This window comes from Rhamphochromis sp. 'chilingali' (genome assembly GCF_963969265.1).
Source record: "Rhamphochromis sp. 'chilingali' genome assembly, chromosome: 14".
NCBI lineage: Eukaryota > Metazoa > Chordata > Actinopteri > Cichliformes > Cichlidae > Rhamphochromis > Rhamphochromis sp. 'chilingali'.
The window spans coordinates 33,812,022-33,837,808 of NC_137941.1; the positions used below are offsets into that span (position 1 = coordinate 33,812,022).

Consider the following 25,787-nt stretch of genomic DNA (forward strand, 5'->3'; position numbering starts at 1 on the left):
ACTACTATAGAGAATGAATGGGAAACGGTTTAGGGCCGTTTAGGTAAACAATCCCAAGCTCCCGCGCGGGTCATCTGCTAGTTCAGCCAGTGATAGTCAGCCTTATCTCAGAAACATGTGTCTCTTTTACCTTAAACTGCAAGGACAGCTGCTAACTGCTTATACAGACTACTTGGATTTGAAGGGGAAAAGGTCTTCGGGACTGCATGACCACAGTTGGTGTCAGCAAAAGCAAGACGTTCCTTCAGACTGATGCAAGGCTTAAGAGGATACGGGGACCGCAGAGTGGCTGCTCAGATGATGTGAAAGAGGTGGTCCTGCTTCTGTTCAGCTACTTTGAAGAGGAGGAGGAGTTCATGCTTTTCCATGTAGAAGATACATGTCTGGCAGATGAGGTGCAACTGGAGCAAGTGTCTCTGACACCCACTATTATTGTCTTTGGTAAGTCTGTTTTATAGCTCTCTCTCTCTCTTTTTATTGCACTGTTTATAGAATGTCATGTACTGCAGTGCTTATTAATATAACTTGTTAAATAATTTGTTCACAGGACAGTCCTGCTATTCCTTAAGAAGATACATGCTGAGTCTTGATCGGAACCTCATCAGCACAAACATATCCTCATTTATTTCTGCATTGTGCATCATGTTCGGGAGCTACTACAATTTTAACATCCATTATCTGAGTTGGCTTCCACTCTGGAAGTTCTTCAAAGGTGAGCAAATATGTCTTTCTTATTTCTCAGACCTGAGACTCTTGCGTTACAACAATTGTGGTTGAGAGTCTGGGATCTGAATCTGGGTACAAGCCTGGCTAAGACTCGGGGCCAGACCAAGACTCAGCTGACGTCTGACTACCTATAACCTTTGGGCTGGATTTTTAAAATGCTAAAGTGTGATTTATCACTGCAAAAGACACATGTTGTGAAGGGTGCCAATACTTTTGACCATGCAGTGTTCACTTCCCAAAGCATTTTGGTTATATTTTGTCTTGAATTTGGGGAAACCAACTGTTGTTGAAGTTTGGCCATGACTGTGTATGTGTACTTATATGGTTGTAACTATTTTTTAACTGACCAATTAAAATGCTTAATATGCTCCTATATGATTTTATTCTACAGTTGTTTCTTCTCCATAAACCCAGAAAAAGGAACCAAAAAAGAGAACAAAAACTTGAAGCATCTTTCCAACAAGAACCCTCGAGTCCTCACCCTGATTCAGGATCTCTCCGACCACGAGTGGCGTTAAGCCTGAATATTGACTCACTTCGTGGACTGGTAGCTTTTACATTGTTACAATCTGTACTTTGTACTGTCTACAATGTGTACTTTGAAACTTTTTCTGGTCAAGAGTCCGCCACCTGCTTTTTTCATGAAGATGTCCTTGCTTTGAAGGAATGTTCCACAGTTTTTTGTTTGTTTGTTTGTTTGTTTTTCTATAGTTCTGTTACTGCAGTGTTCATAGGTTTGTTTCCCCACAGGTGGTTTCCTGATGTTTTGGTACGGTAACTACACATGTGTTTTCTATGACCAGGGCCATGGTTGTGGTGACAGCAGAGTGCGCGTTGCGCGGGATGGTGATTACAGTAATTTTCGCACAATATGTCATTTTTGTTTTAACAGGTTGCTATGTAACTTTTTCTGGTAGAGGGTCTGCCACATGCTTGTTTAATGAAGATGGTTGTTGCTTTGCGGGAATGTTCCACAGTTTTATAGCATTTTGATTGAATTGTGTGACTGTTGTGCAAGTTGAAAAAAATGCATCCAATTGTTGTCAATTGTTTTATTGATGATGGCTGCAAAATAAATTTCCCAAAAGTGATATTTTCCTCACTTGTCTTTTCTGAAGATGTATTTTTGCATGTTTAGGTGTAGGCATAGCAGTAAGAAGTTTACAGGTTTATGATTTAAACTTTTACATTAAAACATAAAAATACAGCATAGTAATAGATTTTATGTATAATATACAGAGCAGCTCCACTTAAAATGCACAGTTTCACAGTTGTTTTATCAGTTCAAATTAGTTTTTTGTTTGATATTTCCCTGTTAATTTTACAATTTATGGATCCACAATAAGCAATTATTACATGTAAAAAAAATACAGGAAATATTCTATGAATATACAACAATTGTTGTGTGAAATTAACTTCTTTTTTGTAGATTTAACAGTTGTGAGTTTCATTCACTGTAAACCAGTTTACATATTTTGTATGTAAAGCTATCTACTATATTTTTTACAGGAAGTCCCTGGTAACCCCAGCTGCCAGCGTTTTCCTGTAAAAAAGAGTGGACTTTATGTTTAGACTATAATGACACTCCTGGAACATCAGCATCTGTTCGCTGGGAAGCAGGGAAAGCTGTGATGAGAGGTAAAATAATTTCTTTCTCATCAAATAAAAAGATAGAAGAAAACAAAAATATTCAGGAACTAGAAAAAAACATAAAATCCTTATGGACCAAGTCAAAATATGCAAAACAAAATTAGAATGAAATGAATTTATTAATAAAAAAAACCTCAATTCCTTGTACAAAGACTTCACTTGCAGAATTTTGAACACAGTAACAAATCCAGTCGATTTCTAGCTAAACAGTTAAAAATAAGTGAAGAAAAAACAACTATATGTGCTGTCTGGGAACACAATATATGACCCTGAAAGAATTAACATTTTTAAGGATTACTATGAAACTTTATATTCACCACAAATAAACCCGTCTAAAAATGAAATTGATCAGTTTCTTGACAACGTAACTCTTCCAAAATTACTAGACAGTCAGGCAATGTTACTGGATTCGCCACTGACGCCAGGTAAACTACAGGAAACCCTGATAAGTAGCCCAATAATAAGGCTCCAGGTCCAGGTGGCTTTCCTGCAGAATTCTACAAAGAAATCTGGACATTTTTGGCACCAGTATTCCACAGAATGTTTAAGGACATCAAGGAAAATGGCAGATTATGAATGCTGCCAACATTAGTCTCCTGCTAAAACCAGGAAGACCCTGTATTTCCCTCAAGCTATCGTCTAATATCCCTTATAAATGTAGACCGCAAAATAATTAATCTGCAAAGCTCTCTCAAAAAGATTAGAGAAGATACCCCCCCCCCCCCCCATCCTGACCAAACTGGTTTCATAAAAGGTAGGCACTCATCAACAAATACAAGTAGATTACCTAATTTAATAGACTACTCATACAGTAAAAACACTGAAACCACAATATTGTCTCTAGATGCAGAAAAAGTGTTTGACAGAGTTAATTGGAATTTTTTATTTGCAACTTTACACAAATTTGTTTTTGGATCCTCTTTCATAAACTGGCTAAAAATATTATATAATTCCCCAACAGCTTGTGTCAGAAAAAATAACCAGACATCCTCCAGCTTCTGTCTCCTGAGGGGCACCATAGCAGGGACGCCCCCTCTCTTCCCTTCACTGTTTGCAATTTCTTAACGAACCACTAGCAGCAGCAATTAGACAGGCTACAACAATGTAATTACACTGATAAACTCGTTTTCAAGAGGTTTCAGATTATTCAATTAACTGTTCAAAATTTACAGTTCTTCCAATTAATTGCTCCTTCCATAATTCTTCTTCTACCCCACTACAATCTGGAAATATTAAATATTTAGTTATTAATGTGTCTCCTAGGAGGGACGATCTGATATCCTCGTGTTGGCGTTGTTCCCACATCATCATAATTAATGTTGTTCCAGGTTCAACATTGCAAGTGACCAATCACCTTCTTGTGACGTCATACTTCTGCGACTTCGAAATACCCGCCTCAAAACAAATTTTCTTCACTTGCGAGAAACTGTCCGCCGAATTTGAAGTCCTTTTAGGATACTTTTCTTTAATAAACGGTAAGCATTATACATATGTTCCTTACTTGGCTTGCTGTTTGTTTGCTAGTGATAGGCTACTTGACGACAGCATTAGCTAACCAGTGTTCTCTAGACCAGCGTTCCCCAACTTTTTTGGTGTTTCGTGGCCCGGGGGTTGGGTCAGGCCAAATTGCAGTAGCTTCCCTGATCATTTTACAAACATAAGTGAAGAGAATTTGAACTAAAAGTCCTAGGCTAATGGTTGTGTGCTGGATGGGTCCACAAGAGCACAAAGTGCATACTTTTTGAAGGTATGACTTGGACTGTGGTAACTATGTTCTTATCACAAAGGGTTTATAAGTTGCCACTATAAACAAACAGCATTTTCCAAAATTGAAGCCTTGTCAGAAGAATCTGAAAAATACCTTTCTGAAACCTTTTCTGTGTAAAGATTTACTCAAAAGCAATGCACACAGATTAAAACATTTCTGTCTTGGCCATCTGATAAAGAACACCAAAAATTGAGTGGTGCGTTTTGAGTCTGTGGTCTTGATTTGTTTCGTGCACACTATAGACCTTAATTAATGTAAACAAAAAAATGACACTTTCTATATGTTTGTGTATCTGCGGAATTAATTACAAGTCTCACCTGACAAGCTTTCGCAATTTTGCAGTGTCATTCTTGACAGAAAAACATACTTGCCACATTCTTTTTATTTCCAGAAAAACATCTTTCAGATGTATGAGAAATTGATTGGAGCCTGTCTGGAAAACGGCAGCCACTGGACCTTGTTTGTAAGTTGCACAGATTTTGCACTCTCTCTAGTGCATGATACTTTTCAGTGTCCCTCATTAGGAAAGCTCAAGGCACAAGCCTACCATATCCATCTTTTTACAAAACAGTTTTGTGACATACCCAAGAGGACCATAGTCTATATGAATTCATTTGGAGAGTCGGAGGTCAGAAAAAGTGCGTTGTTGAAAAACTGGAGGCAATTAATCAACATATTTAACATATTTAATTTAATTGAAATCATTACCAAACGTGGTTATTGATTTCTCTATATGCTTTTTATTTGTAATAACTGCGATCTCTCAGCTCATTTGCTTCAGCGAGAGGCTGCACTAGAGAGTGGACTTTGTCACATGTGAGCCACCCACATCAACAGGATGGGAACTCATGTGGAGTGCATGTCATAATGGTACTGAAAACTATAGCTTTAACCTATATAAGTAATGTTTACATTTTTGCTGTGTGATACAATCCAACAGGAAAGCAGTTAAACCCTTGGACATTAGCCAAGTTAACGTTCACAAATATATACACACAGAGGAACTCTGAGCCCCAATGTCAGCATTAGCACAAACATGCCACTTCATACCAAATCTCAGTGTGAGGTCAGGTATTAGTCTCATTCCATTACTCTGGCTATATTTTCTTACTCATCATTACTATTAAACTTATACTTAGTCATACTCTAAATTACAATTAAGGATGATTACCTATTAACAAAATCACACCCTGATAACTCTGTTATTACACTTTGTATTTAATCATAAAAAGGCTGGATGTTGAAACCTTTTACTTCTATTTTGTATGAGCCAGGGGTCCTCAAAAGCTGATACTCTATGTCCAAAAAGTGACAGGTACCGTTTTATGGAGCAAAAAACTTAAGAGCGCATATTTTATAAATAATACCAACAATTACAAATGCAGACCTTTAATAGTAATAAATAATCCTTTATTTATAATACATAGCAATATAAAAATAGTAACGTATGAAAATATTACAATGGGCACAGATGAATTTGTATCAAAAATAGCAACCAAGCCAAAGTAATGAATAACACACATAAAAAACAACTGCTTGAGAGAGACCAAACAATTTCTTTTCATCTGTTCCTTGGCAGAAAGTTAAGACAGCTATTCAGCTTTAGGTTTCAATAAACAGAAGTAATGGATGCAGTCCCTTTGAAATGTCTACACAAAAGTCTACTTGTGCATATACTTAACTTTAACTCTTCTCTTTTTTGTTTTGTATCCCAAAAGGTTTTCATTTTCTCCAGAGGATGTCTCTCTTTCAGTGGTTATCGACTGTTCACATTCATTTTCACAGACTGTTGGAATATCGATGCTGGCCGAACGTTTCTTGCAAGAATGCAATGGCCTAATTTTGCGTGCATTATCTGTCGTCTTTATTTCATACTGACATATACCTTTGCCTACTTCTTGTTTTGTTTTTAAGACATTTGTATGCAGTTCATCTATCATTGCAGTAATGCCCTCTGGAATGAATGCCCACTGTTTAACTGTGTCTAAAACAGCATTTAGTTTTCCTACCGCATCTTCTGTGCATTTTTTGTCTGTGCTTTCAACTACAGGAGAGTCGTTCAAAGTTGATAAAGTACGTTTTCATTTGTTTAAAATGGCTACAAGTAGGGATGCACCGATACCGATACTGGTATCGGGGCCGATACTGTAAAATGTGTGTGTACTCATACTCGTAAAAGTTATGAACCGATACTAACTTATTTCATTAATCAGAGGGTGGCTTGTCATTTTTGTAGAAGTTTTTTAGATTGGCCACTAGGGGACATCCCGCGCTAAACAGGTACAGGGTTAGACGAGTCAGACTGGCAGCTCCAGATAAAAAAAAAAGAGAAACTGGAGGCTGCTGTAGCTAGGCTAAACAAAATGTCAGCAGTGGACCGGAACAGCCAACTTTAACTCAGGTTTTAGAAAAGCGATGAAAAATGTCAAGAGAAAATCCACGCGCAGTTAAAATAACAGAGGCTCTGACTCATTTTATCGCTCTGGATGACCAGCCAATGCCAGTCGTGGAAAACATAGAATTCTTCTCAGCATACTCGAGCTGCGATATGAAATTCCAACCCGTTCTCACTCCCAAAGCGTAACGTTTTACGCTAGGTGACAAATCATCACCATATTACGTTTTCGGCTACCCATCACGTTCCTAAATGACGACCTCGGAAAAAAGAGGAAATATGAGAACCGTCTGGACTGAATCTACACATGTTCGCTCTTCTTCTTCAAATCGCTTAGAAACACGCTATTTAACATCATTAAAGTCCTGGTTATGGTCAGGAATAAGGTTATGGTCAGGGCTAGGGATAAGGTTAGGTTTAGGGCTGGAATACAGGGCTGGAACGTCTATTACCGCGGGAGCGTCATTGCACTGGATCCCAGCCATAACCTGCCGCGTACCATAAGAACGCCGAAGGTCTCCTTTCGCGTTCCTCAGGAACGCCGCGGGACGTGACAAAACGTCGACATGTTACGCCTCGGGAGTGAGAACGCTCTGGAAATTCCCAGTCGCCCACACATCAGGGAGATAATGGTGCCAAAACTTTCTAAAGAGGTAAAGACAAGCAGTGTGTGCGTGATGTCAGTCCTTGGTTTAACGGCACAGTGGACTGATGATCCACGGGCAGATGGGGAGTTCGTTCGTCAATGCCAAATACTTTCGTTATTTTGTTTGTTTGTTTACAATATGGACACTCTGCAACTATTTAAAAGTTTATTTTATTCTCAAACCTAATTTGTGTTTATTTTATTCCAAACAGAAGTGTTTATTTATTATTCCGAAAGCTCGAGACCAGTGCCAATAGTTCAGTGATATTTTGTTAAATTACAATGTGGAGACTCTGGAATAATTTAACAGAAGTGCTTATTTTTCACTTGAAAATTTTTTGTGGTCATTTTTATTAAGATATTTATTATCGGCAGAGAATAAAATAAAACCTGTCTTCCAATTCATTGCATTTGTGTGTGTGTGGTAGAAGTATCGGTTTTTGAACTCTGTATCGGCAAGTACTCAGATCCAAGTATCGGTATTGTATCGGTTTGAAAAAATTGGTATCGTTGCATCCTTAGCTACAAGCCACCTTCAGGCAAGCACATGTGTTATAGTGAGAGAACGTACAACAAGTGCACTGAAGTGTTTCAGCCGATGCAAAAAAACACAGATTTCCAAACAAACTTGGCATTTTCAAGTCCTCACAGTGTACAAAGTAATGCCTTTCTTTCACTGCAATTCTTGCCAAGGTAGAAATGTCTGTTTCCATGTTTGGATAGATGTCATTGTCAACCTCTGCTAATTTTGCAAGTAACACTACATGCTTGCAAAGAAGTCCTCGTAAGCCATATGCACAGTTGTAGTAGGACTCAACAGGGCAGACATCATACACTTCTCTTGACTCAAATGGGACTTGATATGCATTAACTCCATGGCTGTTCTTGACTGTAATTTTAAGAGCCCAACCACTTTCCATCAGTCTTGAAGCAGAGTCTGAAATTTGAGACAAGGTGTCAGCAAACCGGTTTTTCATGCGGCCCACATCTTGCAGGGTTTTTATGACTGAGAAGCAGTCGTCGGCCTTCCCTAGGAGCACTTCAATTAGATCATCCAGACACATATTCTTGTAGCCAGATTAAAAAAATAAATAAAAAAAAAAAAGTATTTCAGGCGGTGGAAAAATCTGAAAAAAAGTTATTTGAAATGATTAGTAACTGTAATTGAAGGAATTTAAAGTTTAAATCAAGACTGTATTATTTAAAAAAAAATTGGAATTGCACACGTCTTTTATAAAGGAATGCTCTGTGCCGGTTTAGCTGGTTTAGGCAAATCCACCTACTCTGTTTTTTGAGTACTGCAAAAAACAAAGTACTTTGAGTACTTTAAATGAAACAAAGGCCTTACAGCCCACTGCCCTGTAGCTGTTTCGACTTTTTTTTCCAGCTCTGATGCAGTTGAATTTGTAATAGTCTCTTTTCCTGTCTTTACCTGAGGCCACATTTAAACATTTATAATGTCCATGAAGGGTTAATGAGTTCAATTTTTCTAACACGACACTGGATGGGTCCTCCTGGCATTGTGACACATGCACACAAAGTTGTGTATCTTTTCCAGTTCTTTTTTTTTCGTCATTCAGAACACTTCTAATTATATCGTGCATTTCTGGTGGTAAAATAACAAAGGTTTAATTAGTCAATATTCATTAATTCATTTTAACTTGTTTTGGGTTGTTTTCCAATACAATGTAAATATTAAATATAATATTAAAACAATATATATATATATATATAATATTAAACAAACAGGGGCTAAAAGAGGCTAAACTTTCATATGGTATGTGTCTGGCAACTTTAACACGATGTCCCAGGGACAACATTTACAAGATGGCCCAGGACAAATTTGTAAATTTCTGGATTACTGTTAATCTCCATAGAATCAAGAACTCATGTCCAGTTTCACAGCTATGGACCAGTTAATTATGTTTCCAGGTGATAGTTTGATTCATAGATTCAGCACACAACCATTAGTCTAGGCCTTTTAGTTCAAATTCTCTTCACTTATGTTTGTAAAGTGATCAGGGAAGCTACTGCAATTTTGCCTGACATTGTTATCACAGCTATATTCACCTGTACATTTATTATATATCATAATATATTGACGGGAGAGCTATATTCACCTGTACTTTCATAATTAATCATAATACATTGACACGCAATTCTCTGTCTGGAGAACACTGGTTCGCAAGTAGCCTATCACTAGCAAACAAACAGCTATCCATTTCAAGGAAAACATATGTATTATGCTTACCGTTTATTAAAGAAAAGTATCTTGAGAGGAATTGAAATTGCTGAATCGGCGGACAAAAGGTGGTTTCTCGAAGAACATTTGTTTTTTTAAGGTGGGTATTTTTCGAAGTCGCAAAAGTATGACGTCACAAGAAGGTGATTGGTTACTTGTAATGTGGACCCTGGAACAACATTAATTATGATGATGTGGGAACAACGCCAACACGAGAATATCAGATCGTCCGTCTCTCCTAAGCTTGCAGATTTAACTAAATTAAACCACACCCCACTTCTAAAGAAAGTACAAGGCGATCTGACTAGATAGAAATCTCTACCCAAATCACTCATGGGAAGGGTCACAGGGGGCCTCTGGTGCATCAGCCTAACTGGGGGTCTCTTCAGCTGGCAGGGAGGTTGTTTCATCCATGCAGGAGTTCACTCTGTAGGTGGGGGAGAGATATAGGAGAGGTGGAGAATGGACTTAACCTGGATATCTATTGTCTTGTGTAGCCTGGGAGATAACTGAATTGATGATTGATTGATTGTGGGTACAGTTTCCTCTGCGGTGGGGTCAGTTGGGCTGCCCTGGGTCCTGTGGGGCTTGGCGGTGCTGCTGCCATGGGCCCCAGTCTGGATGGGCCTGGGCCCCGTTTCCTTGGTGGGGTCCAGAGGGCAGGGGTTCCTACTGGGGTCAGCGGGGGAGACCCCAGAAAGGGCTACTTGCCCTTCCCTTCCCATCCCCAACTCCCTCGCCCTTCCTGCTCCACCACACCCACCCACACATGCAGGGCCTTGGAGTGCAGGTGTGTCACCAGGGTGCAGGGGAGGCATTCCTCCTCTGTTCCCTTCTGGCTACCTGTACCTCAATTTTACTCCACAACTTAGACATCCACATTACTCACACTCTCATACATATAGGGCCTTGGGGATGGGCACATTACACGGCGTCCAGAGGACGGTCTGTGTGTTCCACCTCACCTCTGCCCACCTCTCAATTTTAAATGCATGTAGACACTGAGTGTTCTCGGGAGGGGCCGTACTGACACCTGCTGCTCTCTGGCAGGAAGCACCATGCCCTCCCGTGTTTTAAATGTACTTTAGTACAACACGCAGGACCTAATAGGAGGTAGGTATGGGGTCTTCACACACCCCAGTTCTCTGTTAGTCATTGGGGCGGAGGGGCTGGGTGACGGTGTTGGCCGTCCGATTGGGATCTGGGATGAGGGGCCTCCCTGCTGCTGCAGGGCCGGCAGCTTGTCTCCACCCCAGGGGGAAAGGGTAACATCTCCTGGGTCTAGGTGGGATTCCTTCCTTTGGGGGTGAGGGTACCTGGACCTGGAGGCCTATCTCCCCTCACCATACTCCCTGCGTGTGACTGATGCCCTCAGAAGTTGGTGCGTTGGTGGTTCTTGGTGTCCGGGGCCGGGCACTCAGGTATGTACCGGCTCACTCCTGTTGGCTCTATGGCGGGGGCTGTCGCCTGTGGCTCCGTTGGGCCTCTTCCGGGGTGTGGGGGGCCCTCAGTCCTCCGGCCTCTGGGCCTGCGGTTCAGTTCACTCTGGCACAGCTGGCTGCTGGCAGAGTCCGTGTGCACGCCACTGCACCCCCCTCTGGCTTCTGCTCCATGGCTGGTGGGTGACCCCTCATCTGGGGCTCTCCTCAGCTTTTCCCAGGAGGGTAGCACGGATGCCCCGATGGTCCTCCTTGGGCTCTCGCACTCTGGGCCCTCTGAATGTCTGAGGCCTGGATCTCCTCCATGCCTGCTTCATGCCCTGTAGGATGGGTCTATGGCTCCCTACACCCTCTAGCAGATCGTTACATGGAGAAACCTTTTTAATACAAGCGCGCTGATCCACACAGGTGTGCATGCAGGTGTTCACAGACACAAACTACACCTTTCTTGGTTGCTACCTCAAAGCACATTGTGCACTGTTGGTCCTGCGTGCTGCACAATATCAGTCAATATTTAGTATTTACTGTTCTTTTTGTTACTTAGATTAATGCGATGGTGCTGTGTTTATTATGTTGTTCTCTTTTTTTGCTTGTTTTCTCTTTTTTCCTTCTTTTTTTTCTCTCAACAGGTGTTCCAGGAGATTTTTCTCTTTTTAAGTGCCCTTTCTCACTGTCACTCTTCACCTCTGTTTTTCTTTCCCTTCATCTTTCCTTCTCCCTTTGCTATCCCCGGCCATGTCTGTCCCATCTGTAACAACTGAAAATGAAATAAAATAAAATAAATAATAACAACAAAGGTTGATCAAATGGACCAATACAGCAAGGCCGTGATGATCCATTTGGCAAAGTAAATCCATTGGGTATCTTTGTTGGCTTTCAGACATCAATTCTGACGGCTAAAAAACCAAACAGGACAGGCAAAAAAAAAAAAAAGAGAAGTAAAATGAGCAGTGTTGTGTGTGTGTGTGGTGTGCGTGTGTGCAGCATTTTAGGTTTTTGTCTGTCTGTCTAACCTATACTACTGTACATTATTTCTTTTTAAAAACATTAAAAGTTCTTAACAAAACTATGGAAAAAAAGTTTCACTTCTGTTGTTTGACTTTTGACTTCTACCGTTTATACACAGTTTAAGAAAAGATCCAGTTTCAGTGGTGGCATAGCTACATAAACCACATATGAAATGTGTGACTTCCTCAGAGCTAAACAATGATTAGACTAAAATTGATGATACTTTCGCATTTCATGAGACCTGGCTGCAGAGCTCACTTCTCAGAAATAATCTACATTCTTCCATGCAATGGACGAAATATATGTGAATCTTGAATGTTTCAAACCAGCACCTTCAACAAATCACACAGGTAGGAAATAAGTGACCTGACACCCATAATGTGTCAGGTCAGAAAAATATTATTATACACTGTTTTAAACCTTTTTTTTTTTTAAATTTTGTTAAATATATGCATATTTTGCTTTGTAACAGATTTTAACCTGAATTTCATAGTATTCCAGGGCAAGAGATTGGCTTTCACTATCTGCTTATTGTTTTGCTTTTGTAATCCAACTTGCTGTATTTGCTCAATCCAACATGAGAGTAGAATGAATTCTTAATTTCTGTGAAAGACAATTTCTTGTTGAAAAATATTATATATGCTTAATTTGTTACATTATTGTGAAATATAACTAAAGGCCATTCAGAAATTGTCACTCTTTTGCAATGTGAAGTATTTTATTACTGTGTGCTCAAATATGGGATTAAATATTAATTTTTAATATTTTAACTAGCCAGCAGTTAGACATTTTTTTAAATGTCTCTGTTCCAAATTAGAGGTCCTTATTTATTTTGATGGCCTGGGTTCGAGTATGACCTGCTGCCCTTTTTTAAAAATAAGATGGTCACAGGCAGAGACGCCACTGCTGTCATGACACAAAAACTCTTCGCAATTCAAGTCTCTACCTGAAGTCAAGTTTTAGCACTCTCAGGCCTAAAACTGTACGAGATCAACAGGACCCTAAGAGCCTTCATCAGGAACTCATTGTGTTTGTGTGTGTTTGTTTGTGTGTGTATAAGGTCTTTGTCTGTAACCTATACTTGACTATTTTCCTTCTCTTGAAATGTTATTTTAAAAGTTATTAATAAAACTATTAAAAGAAGTTTGACTTCTGTAGCCTTTCACACAACTAAAGTTTATACAAAGCTTGAGAACAGGTCCAGTTTCAGTGGTGGCTGAGCTGCATAAACCACATATGAACTACATATGAAATGGGTGACTCCCTCAGAACTAAAAAGAATAGACTGAAACCAGTAATACTTTAACACTTCAGACAACCTGTGCTGCAGAGCTGAGCTCTTAGTGTTATGTGAAGGCCGTGTGCACGCAGGGGTAGGGATGGGTATCGAAAACCGGTTCTTGTTGAGAACCGGTTCCCACTGTTTCAATTCCTTGGAATCGTTTGCCACTTTTAAAAACGATTTCCTTATCGATTCCAGTCGCCCCGAATGACGTCATCACGTTGAGTAGCGTCTTTTACCCAGTAGGAAACACGGCGCCTGAGCGGCACAAACGCTCAAAAGTTTGGTTACACTTTATGAGAAAGGATGACAACAGGGCAACGTGCAATACTTGCAAAGTAGAGATTTCATCAAAGGGAGGAAACACTACGAATATGCAAAAGCATTTGCTCAAAAAACACGCGATTGCGTTCAACGAATGTCGTGTTTTTGATCCGCTCCGGACTAGTGAAGCTCAACCCAGCAGCAGCGGTAGCGTTTCCACGTCCTCTCCCGTTAATACTGCAGGTAACTAATCAATTAGCATTGCATATTATGTTAGCGCGATTTACCTTATTACAAAACCTGCTATTACTGTGCGTTGCATTTAGATAACCATGATGAGAGAGACAGAGTCTGGCTCAGATGCTGGCAGTTCTCGCTGCAGTCTACCGGTAGCGTCTCCTTTCAGGCCAGGATAGACGAATGTCACCGAGCAGTGTCTAAGTTTGTGGTCAAAGGCTTGCACCCATTTGCCACAGCAGATGCCCCGATTTCACTTTGGTAAGTGAATGTGTTTAATTGTAGGCAGGACATTACTGGATATTCGTGTGTAATTGCTACAGAATAATTTATGTTAAACTTTGTTATTGCTACAGGAGAATATTTATTTTATTATTTTACATATACATTTTTTTTCCTGGGGACCCTGTGACACCCCATTGAAGAGCTGTAGGCTGTGGCTCTCTTAAGATCTCACTGTTGGGTTTGTAAGGCCACGTTACTCCTAAATTTCTATCTTGTTCAAAGAGAAGATATAAAACACAGTTCTAAGCTAATCGACTTTAGTGTTCTCCTTTAAAAAAAAAAAAAAAGAATCGATAAGAGAATCGATAAGGAATCGAATCGTTAAACAGAATCGAAAATGGAATCGGAATCGTTAAAATCTTATCAATACCCATCCCTACGCAGGGGTGGTGATATGAAGGACCCAAAATGCAGACTCACGGAAATCAAAGGTGAATTTAAATACAGCTTTAATGCTGAACTCCAAAAAAGTAACAAAACTGAGACTCCAAGGTAAACTTTACACAGACAGAACACACAGCAAAATAAATGGTAGATCGCGACACTGACAAACTGAAACACAGGGCTTAAATACACAGAGGGAGCAATCAGGGAATGGGCAACAGGAGGGAGACACAGCTGGGGCAAATCAGGCCTAACGAGACAAAGGAGAAGCAAAACCAAACACATTAACATGAGACATGGACTTTCAAAGTAAAACAGGAAACCCAAAACACAGACTGAACAAAAGACACAGACTCACATGCAAGCACTACTACAGAGGGAACAGAGACGTGGGACCAGGACAGACACAGACACTGACTGGATGTGGGGATACAGCAGACAGGGGAGACAGCAACTAAGGAACACAGACAGAAAACCAGAACACTAAAACTCTAACCAACCCCACCCAGAGAACCTAAACTAAGAATGATCCTAAAACCCATAAAGCAAAGCTAGAATATAATGAAATAACAAAATCAAAGAACCAAAAACACAAAACACTGGGTCAACGACCCAGGGACCCTAACAGTTAGAAATAATCCATCCATCCTTGCATGCAATGTACTAAATATACATCAAGGTCAAATGTTTTAAGCAACAAATCAACACAGGAAAGGAAGAAGTAACACACATAGGAAAATAGGTATTTTAACGTCTGTTATTACTGTGTACATTTTATTGGATTCCCTGTTTTCCTTTCTTTGTTTTTTCAGGTCCAAGGAGCTCTAAGAGAAGTTTTTATCTGGGCGTTATTCTCTCTCTGAGCTTGCTGAGTGTTTTCCTTCTGGCTGGACTGATCACTCTCGGTTTCTTCTGTGAGTTGCATGTTTTTCATCAATACTTGCTCTACTGACCAGCAGCCACCATCAGCCACAGTAAAAAGGCAAATATTCAATTCAGTTCAATACAATTCAATTCAGTTGTCACTTCTACTAAAAGTTGACAAACAAGAGTAACTACACCAAGATGATGAGAGCATAGCAACAGTGGCTCCTTATTCTCATACACTAGCATAAAACTGATGTACATATTTAACATGTTGTTAGAGTTGATTCTTTTGAGATTGTCATTTGTGCAAAGTCACATGACCATTGCTTCTATGTGTCCTAATATGGTTGTCATTGTGCAGAAGGAGCTAGATGATTAGAAGATTTATTTTCAGCTTTGGTAATTTTTTATGGCAAGCATAGCCAGCTACAAGTTCCTGTTTTAGCAGGACTTCTGCTTTTTACAGTTTTTTGTACATGTTGGCACACACACAAACACACACACACACACGCACGCACGCACGCACGCAGACACACACACGCGCGCGACCGTGGTTCAGGGGGATTGGGAAGCTCATCTGTAATCGGAAGGTTGCCGGTTCGATCCCCAGCTCTCTCTGTCCTGGTTGTTGTGTCCTTGGGCAAGACACTTTACCCTACCGCCTACTGGTGTTGGCCAGAGGGGCGATATGGCAGCCTCGCTTCTGTCAGTCTGCCCCAGGGCAGCTGTGGCTACAACTGTAGCTGCCTCCACCAGTGTGTGAATGTGAGAGTGAATGAATAGTGGAATTGTAAAACGCTTTGATGAGATGAGATAGCCTTTATTTGTCAGTTGCAGTTGGCCACAATCGAGATGACAGACCTTGCTGACCGTACATACAATACACAAACATCACATTGGGGAGACAGGTCAGGTTAGGTAGCAAGGGAAAAAAACATTGAAATGTGTAACACAGAAGGATAATCCAGGAATGCACAGATATCAATACACCATAACACAATAAAACACAGACAAGCAACATGGGAGAGTATTCCAGTGTGTACAGCTGATCTGGGTCCGCTGCAATCTTCGATTGTACCTCCAGCTGATCCGGTGTCCACATCGGATGTGAGGTAAGCATGGGAGGAGGCGTTGGATTCGGCGGAGGGAGGATGATAGTGAGGGCGTATTAGTATCAGTGTACATGTTTCGTGCATGTGCATGTTTGTGTGTGTATCCCGTGTTCAGCTGAGAGAAAGTGTCACCACGCCTGGTTAAGCGAAGGTCAACAGTCTCCAATGGACCCAGGTGGCCTTGAAGGAGGTACAAAGAGTTCTGACAACAATCCTGTTATCATGGGAAGAATTTGTTGTTGCAGTCAACTTCGACCTTGGCAGGCCTTCAGCTGGCGCCAGTGGGATAGCCGCACGAGTGAAGATGGTGAATTTTTATGTTTAGTGTGAACAACTGCATCCAACTTTTACAGTTTGTCTAATGTCCATCACTGGTCACCAGTGTTGGTCAAGTTACTTGAAAAAAGTAATCTTCCCCAAAAAAGTAATCCCGTTACTTTACTGATTACTTATTTTCAAAAGTAATTAATTACTTAATTACTTAGTTACTTTTTAAAAACACGATTTACAACCTGAATAGGTGATAAAGTGATAGAGCTTTCAGCCCAATTCTACTTTTTCTGCATAAATCATCATACAAAATGTAATCAAATGGAAAAATCTCTTTTTTTTTACTTGTTTTATCAGTTTTAATCTTTTAACTTTATGCATCAAGCAAAAATGTAATTATATGCAACATTCTCTGACTTGAATAAATTAGTATAACATTTAAACCTATTTTCTGCCCATTCCAGCACATAAAATAAAATATTTTTTTTGTTTACACTCACTCTTTCAAATAGATGCAAGTAAAACACAGCAGAAAATAAATAAAGTCAAAGACTCAGCGGTCCTGTTGCTCTATTTTCACCTGTAAAGCAGGACTACGGTAGGCGGAGGTTTACCCTGGTGCAGGTGTGCTGCGGTCAGTTAAAGAATCCGCGAGTTTCTCTGTGAGTTTCCCATTACGTCGTTGCGCACTCGGTACTTGCTTGGAAGTTTAGGGGGTTTTTTTCGCTGTAAAAAGAAGTTTTCTTCCCACGCACAACGGACGCTAATGTTTTTGTCACTTTTTATGGAATCAAACTCAAAGTAAGGTCAGTACTTCCACGCTTTAAACGCTGCACGCTCATACTCTCTCCCACAATCGATATGTGATCCATTGTTGATCTGCACACAGCTGTTGTCACTAACGGCGCACTCGCTTACATCACTGTCATGAGACATTCTCGCAAAAAAATCACGGTTTTAGTAACGCAATTCAAAGTATTATTTACAAAAATGCAACAGAAATATCTACACGTGGAAAGCTGATACTCCCACAGCGTTCCTACGGGAAAGTAACGGTAATCTAATTACCGATTTTGCAATAGCAATCCCTTACTTTACTCGTTACTTGAAAAAAGTAATCAGATTACAGTAACGCGTTACTTGTAACGCGTTACTGCCCATCTCTGCTGGTCACCAATTATCTCAATTCCCGTTGTTCTTCTACAATATGTTATCCATATTGCAGAGCCATGAGCTTCTCCAAGATCCTATCCATATTGCGTTCAAAACACAGTCTGAGTACTCACAGCCCTGCCAATCGTCTATCATGTCGGCCAGCCTTATGGGATTTTGTTCTTGTTCTTCGATAAGCCAGGTCCAAGCCAGCTCCAATCAGCCTGAACTCTGTTATTGTGGTTCCAAATTGGTACATGTCGTTCAATGTCCTCCGTCGAGAGTGTTACCAGACACACAACGCAACCGACCATCGAGTATCCAGCAGCAAACGTCTCTGCAGGACAATCGGGTTCTCCCAAGCCTACAGTAGCGTTTTTTGATACAGGCGACACGGGCGGTTGCCCGGGGCGGCATCACGGGCATCGGCAAAAAAAATAAAAAATTGCTCGTACTCATGCTGCCCCAACATCAGCCAGCGCATATTGGGAATGGCATAGGCACCGATCGGTTTTCTATCGCCCATTTGCTGGGAGTAAGGGCGCCCTCCGTTTGCGAGGTGCGCCTGCTGCTTGCTGGACAGGGAGGAGAGGGCGGGGCGGCGGGGGATTCTCTGACCAGCTGGAGCAGCATCTAATAACCAACTCGCAAAATAAAACAAAATAAAAAACAAAACAACAAACACAAAAACACTAGACATCATGATACAGACTTATAATTTGCACCGGTGTTTTTTAGAAATTCTATACGCGAAAAGTGAGCGCGAGAGCCCTCGGTGAGCCTGCTCGCTGCTGAAGTCAAAGTAAACTTTATTGTCATCTCCGCTACAGTCCAGTATATAGAGAGACGAGACGACGAGGCTCCAGTTACAGCAGTGCAAGTAAACAAACAATATATATAAGAAGAGTAAGAAAATAAATATACAGATTAGAACTCGGGGTAAAGCGATCAATAACAATTTAAAATTTATAATTTACACTTTGATGATTTAAAGTCTCACACATACAGGGGAGGGGCCGGCTGCTTCCAAATAGAGCACATTTCATTCATAATGTTGTAAATCCAAGCCCATTATGTATTCATGATTTGAATCCTGGGTTGTGTGAAATCCCAGAAATGCACCTTAGACAAAGTGAGTCTGTGAACTAAGGTGTAGGTCTGTTAGGTTATGTTGTGGTGATCCTCGAGTTGGGGGATTTGTGTTCATACTGGAATGCAAAATTAAAACCAGGCGCCAAACAGGCTAGGACCGCCACTGGCGCTATATAAATGCAATCCATTATTGTTGTCAATAAAAAGAGGCAAAGAGGGAAGTCAGGTTTGTGCTCTACTGGACACTGCCCTTGCTGGCAAGTAAAACCGATTGAGCTCTGAGTTATCATATTATATTACATAAAGCGCCTTGAGGCAACTTTTGTTGTGATTTGGTGGTTTATAAATAAAGTTGAATTGAATTGAACTGAATTGAGTGTCTTGCTTGGTTCACAGTAACAGTTCTCTAAGACAGCGAGGTCTGTGAGTTTAGACCTTACACATGTTTCATTACCAACTGGCAAATTTTAAATATATTTTTAAAATAAAATGAATCTAAATCTCAAAATGAAACTTAAATTTTTGTGTGTCAAAAAAATGAATGTTATTTCTCTTCATTTCAGACCAAAACTGCGTATATGATTCCGCTAAACAGCTGTCGGAAATGAATAACCAACTTTCCTCCATGGGTGAGGAGAGAGACTTTCTGAATGCAAATCTCTCTACTGTGAGTAACAATCTTTCTTCGATCACTGTGGAGAGACACCTTCTGAATACGAAACTCTCAGCTATGAGTAGTCAACTTTCTTCGATGATCAAGGAGAGAGACCTGCTGACTGAAAAGACCAAAGAGCTGAAAAGGCTGCTCTGTTTGTCCAATCAGAGTGAGTCCTTGTGTGAGCTGTTGCGTGTTTTACTCAGAAATTCAATAATTCAGTTTTAAAAAAAACGTTATCATAGGAATAATGATTTATGTTTTCAGTATTCTTTAATCTTTGCTATTCAATATAAAGCTGCATTGTAGAAGTGCTCATCACAAATTCACATTTACAAGAAAAATCCGATTGATACAATAAGGATAAAATATATTCCTTCCACAAACACATGAAGATGTTAGATCCAGTTATCCTATAGTTTCTGATTCTAGCTAGCTCTAGCAGGCCTACATTAGGATAACAATCCCGCTGTCCTCTGCACTGAAAAAAAGGGATTGGCCAACTCTTGGATTTACGTAAGCATCTTGCGTGTATTTAACATAAGTGCCTCATGCTTTAAAGTTAAGTGTAACTATATAGTGTAGAACAGGGGTGCCCAATCCCGGTCCTCGAGAGCTACCGTCCTGCAGCTTTTAGATGCATCCCTACTCCAACACAGCTGAATCAAATGAATGGCTTGTTATCAGGCCTTTGCCAAACACGATGGCATGCTGAAGAGGTAATCAAACCATTTGATTCAGCTGTGTTGGAGTAGGGATGCATCTAAAAGCTGCAGGACGGTAGCTCTCGAGGACCGGGATTGGGCACCCCTGGTGTAGAAACTACATGATATGCAGAGAGGCTAGATTAAATTGTTCATATCATGTTCGAGTGAAGTAAGTCAATAACTTTCAGTCCCGTATGCTTTGGATCGTGGTTTCAGGAAGGCATCCATCTCAGTCAAATCGAGTTGCCTCCACTACTTTTTTTGGTATACTGAAAAAAGTAAATTGGGTGTTTGTTACCTTAAAAAAGTCTAACTTGTAATTTAAACACAATCATTTCATGCTTCTATGAACGTAATTAAATCATGAAGGATCTGTACGAAATTCAACAACTTAATTTGTCCTTGTTGAGATGACATGATACAATCTAGTAAGAGTGGTTAGTTGCTAAACTCATGAAATTCACAAGATTGCACGAGATATCAAACTGTAGGAAAATCACAAAACGTACAAAAAAATTCTGCATCAAGCCTTGAAATCATAGCTTTCCTACTTTTGTTAAGGCTGGATTGGTGGCATGGTGGTTGGTGCTGTTGCTTCACAGTAAGAAGATCTGGGGTTCAAATCCACAATCTGGCTAGTTTGCACTGGGTTCTCTCTGGGTATTCTGGTTTCTTCCCACAGTTAAAAGTCGTGCAGTTGTGTGCAACCAATGTCCACTATTGAATCAAGTAAATCCAACATGGCCTTTTTTCAGTGTGATGATGCAACTAACTAACAACCCTGATAATTAAGTACAGTTAAAAGCTACACTCATTAACGGCAGCTCTCCTCTGTCAGGTCCTTTGTCTTGATAAAATGGCTATTTTATTACTTAGGTGGCCAGGAAAATGGGCCCCAGGAATTTGTTAATGTAAAATTTTTGTTTTTGTAATTTCTTCCAGATAAAACATGCCCTGCAGGATGGAGCAGATTCAGTTGTAGCTGCTATCTCCTCTCTGAAAGGTCTGCTTCCTGGGATGCAGCCAGAAAGGACTGCAGAGACAGAGGAGCAGATCTGGTGGTTATTGACAGCCCAGAGGATCAGGTACAGTGTTTATGTATGTGTGTGTTATTGTGTTTGTAAATGAATATGGAAATTTAAACTCATAATTTTGTATGTAAATGACTCTTCCCATGCTGAACAAAAATATGAAAAAAATGAAGCTAAGAATTGGATTAAAACCTCAAAGGACTGTTAGAATCGTAAAGTTTCCAGATGACATGACATCAGACTCATCAAGGATGGTGATGAGCCTGCATGCAGATATGTGGTTAAATACATGCAAGCGTGTTCAACCACATGCCTGTATGCATAGGTTGTTCTTACTGTGCTGCAGTCAGAAAAAATATGCACAAAACTGTAAAGAAGACAGTGGACTTCAAGAGGAGCCCTTCCCCATTATTTCCCTCACCTTACTCAACAGCACTAGCTGTGTCCAAATTCAGAGGCTGCATCCTCCTGAGGCTGCATTTGTAGGCAGCGACGAAGGCTGTCTAAATTCGTAGACTCCTCCAAATGCGTCCTTCATATCCCCAGATTTGAAGGATTGGTCGGGTGCATCCTTCGTGGCCCAACCTATCCCACAATTCATAGTGCAGCCCAGCCAATTCCACTTTCCAACAATGACGGCAGCTACTTAGTTTTAATATTACTCTCATTGTTAGGTCTGCACTCGCAGGCCCCCGCTGGTTCAGAGACATATCCACGGTGAACAAAGCAAGACAGAGCTCGATCCATTTTAACTTGCAAGGGGAGCCCGGTCGGAATCTCAGAGCAGCAAGCTCTGCAACCGCACTCAGTTGACTCCAAAAAAACAGTGTCCCCTTGCCACCTTTTATTCAGTGACAAACAGTTACCCAAACACCCATTGTACAACCTTGTGGTGTGTCATGAAAGTTAAATGCACTGTGTGTGTGTGTGTTCCTTCTTTTTTTTTTTGGACCCTACACCACCGGGCAGAACGTGTTCCCTCTAAGCCTGAAGGAAAAAAGAAGGAACACACACATGTAAAGGAAGCACTCAAAATGTGCGGCTATCCTAAATGGGCGTTCTTAAAGTCAGCAAAGAGGCACAGAAAAGAAGACCAGACACCAGCGAGGGAGGATAAGAAGGACAGACGCAACAACATTGTCATCCCCTATGTAGCTGGTGTATCAGAAAAACTCAGGAGAGTTTTCTCCAAGCATGACATCCCGGTGCATTTCAGACCCAGCAACACGCTCAGACAAAAACTGGTTCACCCGAAAGACAAAACTCCAAAACACAAACTTAACAATGTGATGTATGCTGTACAGTGCAGCGAGGAATGCCCAGACCTCTACATTGAAGAGACCAAACAGCCACTTCACAAGTGCATGGCACAACACAGAAGAGCCACCTCCACAGGACAAGACTCAGCAGTCCATCTGCATCTTAAGGATAAAGCACACTCTTTCGAGGATGCCAATGTTCACATTTTGGACAGAGAGATGGTTTGAAAGAGGAGTAAAAGAAGCCATCTATGTCCACTGTGAGCGACCATCTTTGAACAGAGGCGGGGGTTTACGACACCAACTGTCTGCCATCTATAATCCAGTTTTGAGATCTCTTCCCAGACGCCTTAACGCCCACTCACATCCTGGGCCATCTGACCTCAGGAATTCGCATGATAAGGTGGGGCCAGGTTTCACAATGAACACACCCGAAACTCTGGCTGATTGGGACCCACACACAGTTTCACACCTTGGCTCAGGCGATTAGAGGATCATCAGGGGGTCCTTTTGTCCCTCTGTGGGGGGATACTCCCACTAGGTTTAAATCTGGGACTCCCCACCATTTGACCTTAGAACTGAAGAAGCTTCTCGGATGAGAGTTGAAACGTCTTCAAGTAACTTAAAGAAGTCCAGATGCTTTTCTTTGCAAGCTCCTTTGACTAAAGGGCAGGAAGTAAACATTCCTTACCAAATAAGGAAACCCAGGACCTTACACGCAGTGTGCCTGCAGTTAAACACTATAGCAAATAGCATCCCTCACCATCCTAGATGTGTAGGGGAACATGCAGTTCAAGACAATGTTTACAAATTTAAGTACAACAATGACAACTTTTTATAAAACTCCTCCTAACACTCATTACTTTTTCTAGGTCATAAAATAAACTTTTAAGACTCCCGGCACATCGTTTTTAAACTCCCCGTGGTCTTTTGCTACTCAGGTTGAACAAGATATATAAGTCACTTAGATAACTTGAAAATGTTATTGTTTGGCTTCTTCAGTGTTTTATTTGTTCAATAGTTGACCTTAATTTTACAGAGAATGTGATGATTTCATGGATATTTAAAGTAAGCACTGAGAGAAATTTAGTAATGCCAACATATTAAAAGAACAATATTTGTCTCTTACATAATACATTTATATATACAGTGTCAAAAGAACCTGTCTTTGAGGGAAGATTTAAGGTGACAGGAAATATAAATAAATGCAGCTTGAATCTTTACTGAAGCTCAGTATTTGAAACAGAGTTCATTCACTGCTGTGATAACTAATAATGATTGAAATAATAACTTTAATATTGGCCATATTATATTTACATTACCAAAGTAAGATGACTTTAGTCTCATGAACAACATTAGGTGATTGTTATTTACTAGAGCACATTTCATTTATAATGATGTAAATCCAAGCCCATTATGTATTCATGATCTGAATCCTGGGTTGTGTGAAATCCCAGAAATACACCTTAGACAAAGTGAATCTCTGAACTAAGGTGTCGGTCTATTAGGTTATGTTGTGGTGATCCTCGAGTTGGGGGATTTGTGTTCATACTGGAGTGCAAAATTAAAACCAGTGGAAGATGGACAAGAAAAATTCAAAGCCATCAGGTCCTCAGTTTAGAAAAAAGAGAAAAGAAGAGGAAGAGAAATGAGCAAAAGATACAGGTAAGCAGATGTGTCACTGGATAATGGCAGGTCATCCTGAAACAATCAGAATCAGAATACTTTATTAATCCCTAAGGAAATAATGTGGATTACAGTTGCTCCAAAAAGAAATGGTAAAAAATAGTAACAGTAACAGACTAAACTCCAAACAATACATTATGTTACAGATTTTAATATTAATTAGTCATTGTCAATTGTTGATTTGTCCTGTTCTATGACGAATTATGATGGCTGTTTGGTAGCGGTTTGCATACTATGTATACTCTCTCTCTCTCTTCATGTGTGTGTGTGTGTGTGTGTGTGTGTGTGTGTGTGTGTGTGTGTGTGTGTGTGTGTGTGTGTGTGTGTGTGTGTGTGTGTGTGTGTGTGTTTCTCTGGTGAAATTCAGTATGGTTCCGACAACAGTTTTATGTTAATGTACAATCCTTAATATGTTTTATGTGTGTGTGTGTGTGTGTGTGTTCCTCAGAACAGAGGAACTGAAACACTGGAACATGACAAATACACAGCAAGTAGAAAGTACGACATGACAGACAGCAAAGAAAAACACAGGGCGTATACACAGGGGAGTAATCAGGGAATGGGAAACAGGAGGGAGACACAGCTGGGAGAGATTAGGGCTAACGAGACATGAGGAGGTAAAACTGAATACACTGACATAGGACTGGGACTGTCAAAATAAAATCGGAAACAAGAAACAAATCACAAAGACGCAAACTTGTCATTGAACTAAACCTACAATATTAATAAAAACAGCACAACTAAAGAATCGGAACATAAATCATAATATAGAAAAATACCAAAACACAAGAAACTGAAAATGCTGGGTCAAAAAGACCCAGAACTGTGACATTTATAAAAGTGGGATAAACTGCATAGACTAAAATTGTCATTTTAAACTATAATAAAATAGGTTTTTTTGTGTGTTAAACAGACTGCCGTCTCAAATATTGCCACAGCAGCAGCTTGGATTGGTTTGAATGATAAAGAACAGGAGGGAACATGGAAATGGGTAGATGGAACTCCACTGACTCTGATGTAAGTTTTCAGCTTGGTTCATTTTTTACTTAACTTTCCAAAAGATATTTGTTAAATCTATAGATCATGCAGCTGTATCCACAGTGGTTAGCTTACATGCCAGTGGGTTAAGCCAAACTGCAAGGCCAAAAGCTTAAAGATGTGTGATGTAAGATGACTTGTTTTGGCCACATTGGGGGAAAACAAGATACTCAAGACATGATATCCATGCAGGTTTGACTGTGTTTGACTAACTGTATACGTTGTGTAGGCTTCTTTAACAACCACCATGCCATGACTATCTAAAATATTCCAATCATAATTTACAGTGTGCTTATAAAAGCTGCTGATGGAAAAGTTAGCTTACTTAGGAGCTTTGACACACCCACAACAAATGTCAAAACGTTTTCTTACTAATAATAGTATAATGTCATCACAGACCTGCTGGGAACTGGGCAGAAGATCAACCTGATAATGGTGGCGGAAGTTCATATTGGGGTGAAGAGGACTGTGTTCATGTCAGAACTGATACGAAGAAGACTTGGAATGATCGCTCGTGTTCAACTTCTTATAAGTGGATCTGTGAAAAAAACCCGTAAAACCTCTGTGCAGTTTCTTAAAGATGATCTAATTA

At 40.3% G+C, this 25,787-nt stretch overlaps 2 protein-coding genes across 3 annotated transcripts; both read left to right on the forward strand.

Moving 5' to 3' along the window:
- Nucleotides 1-4: 4 nt before the first annotated feature.
- Nucleotides 5-1,460, forward strand: LOC308409571 (uncharacterized protein). 2 transcript variants are annotated; one of them, XM_080902413.1, is made up of 3 exons: nucleotides 5-441; nucleotides 548-712; nucleotides 1,141-1,460. In XM_080902413.1, the coding sequence occupies exons 1-3, from the start codon at nucleotides 207-209 to the stop codon at nucleotides 1,242-1,244; spliced, it is 504 nt and encodes a 167-aa protein (XP_080758539.1). In that variant the 5' UTR covers nucleotides 5-206; the 3' UTR covers nucleotides 1,245-1,460. The 2 variants fall into 2 exon arrangements, 1 of the variants encoding a protein (XP_080758539.1); XR_013974026.1 differs by having other exon boundaries at nucleotides 15-441; nucleotides 1,118-1,460.
- Nucleotides 1,461-12,163: 10,703 nt separating this feature from the next.
- Nucleotides 12,164-25,777, forward strand: LOC308409569 (C-type lectin domain family 4 member E-like; the record flags this gene model as incomplete). The annotated part of the gene is made up of 6 exons (XM_080902411.1): nucleotides 12,164-12,224; nucleotides 15,139-15,240; nucleotides 19,383-19,643; nucleotides 21,124-21,266; nucleotides 25,071-25,174; nucleotides 25,593-25,777. 6 exons carry the CDS (start codon nucleotides 12,164-12,166, stop codon nucleotides 25,750-25,752), a joined length of 831 nt encoding a protein of 276 aa, XP_080758537.1. The 3' UTR covers nucleotides 25,753-25,777.
- Between the last annotated feature and the right edge of the window lie 10 nt (nucleotides 25,778-25,787).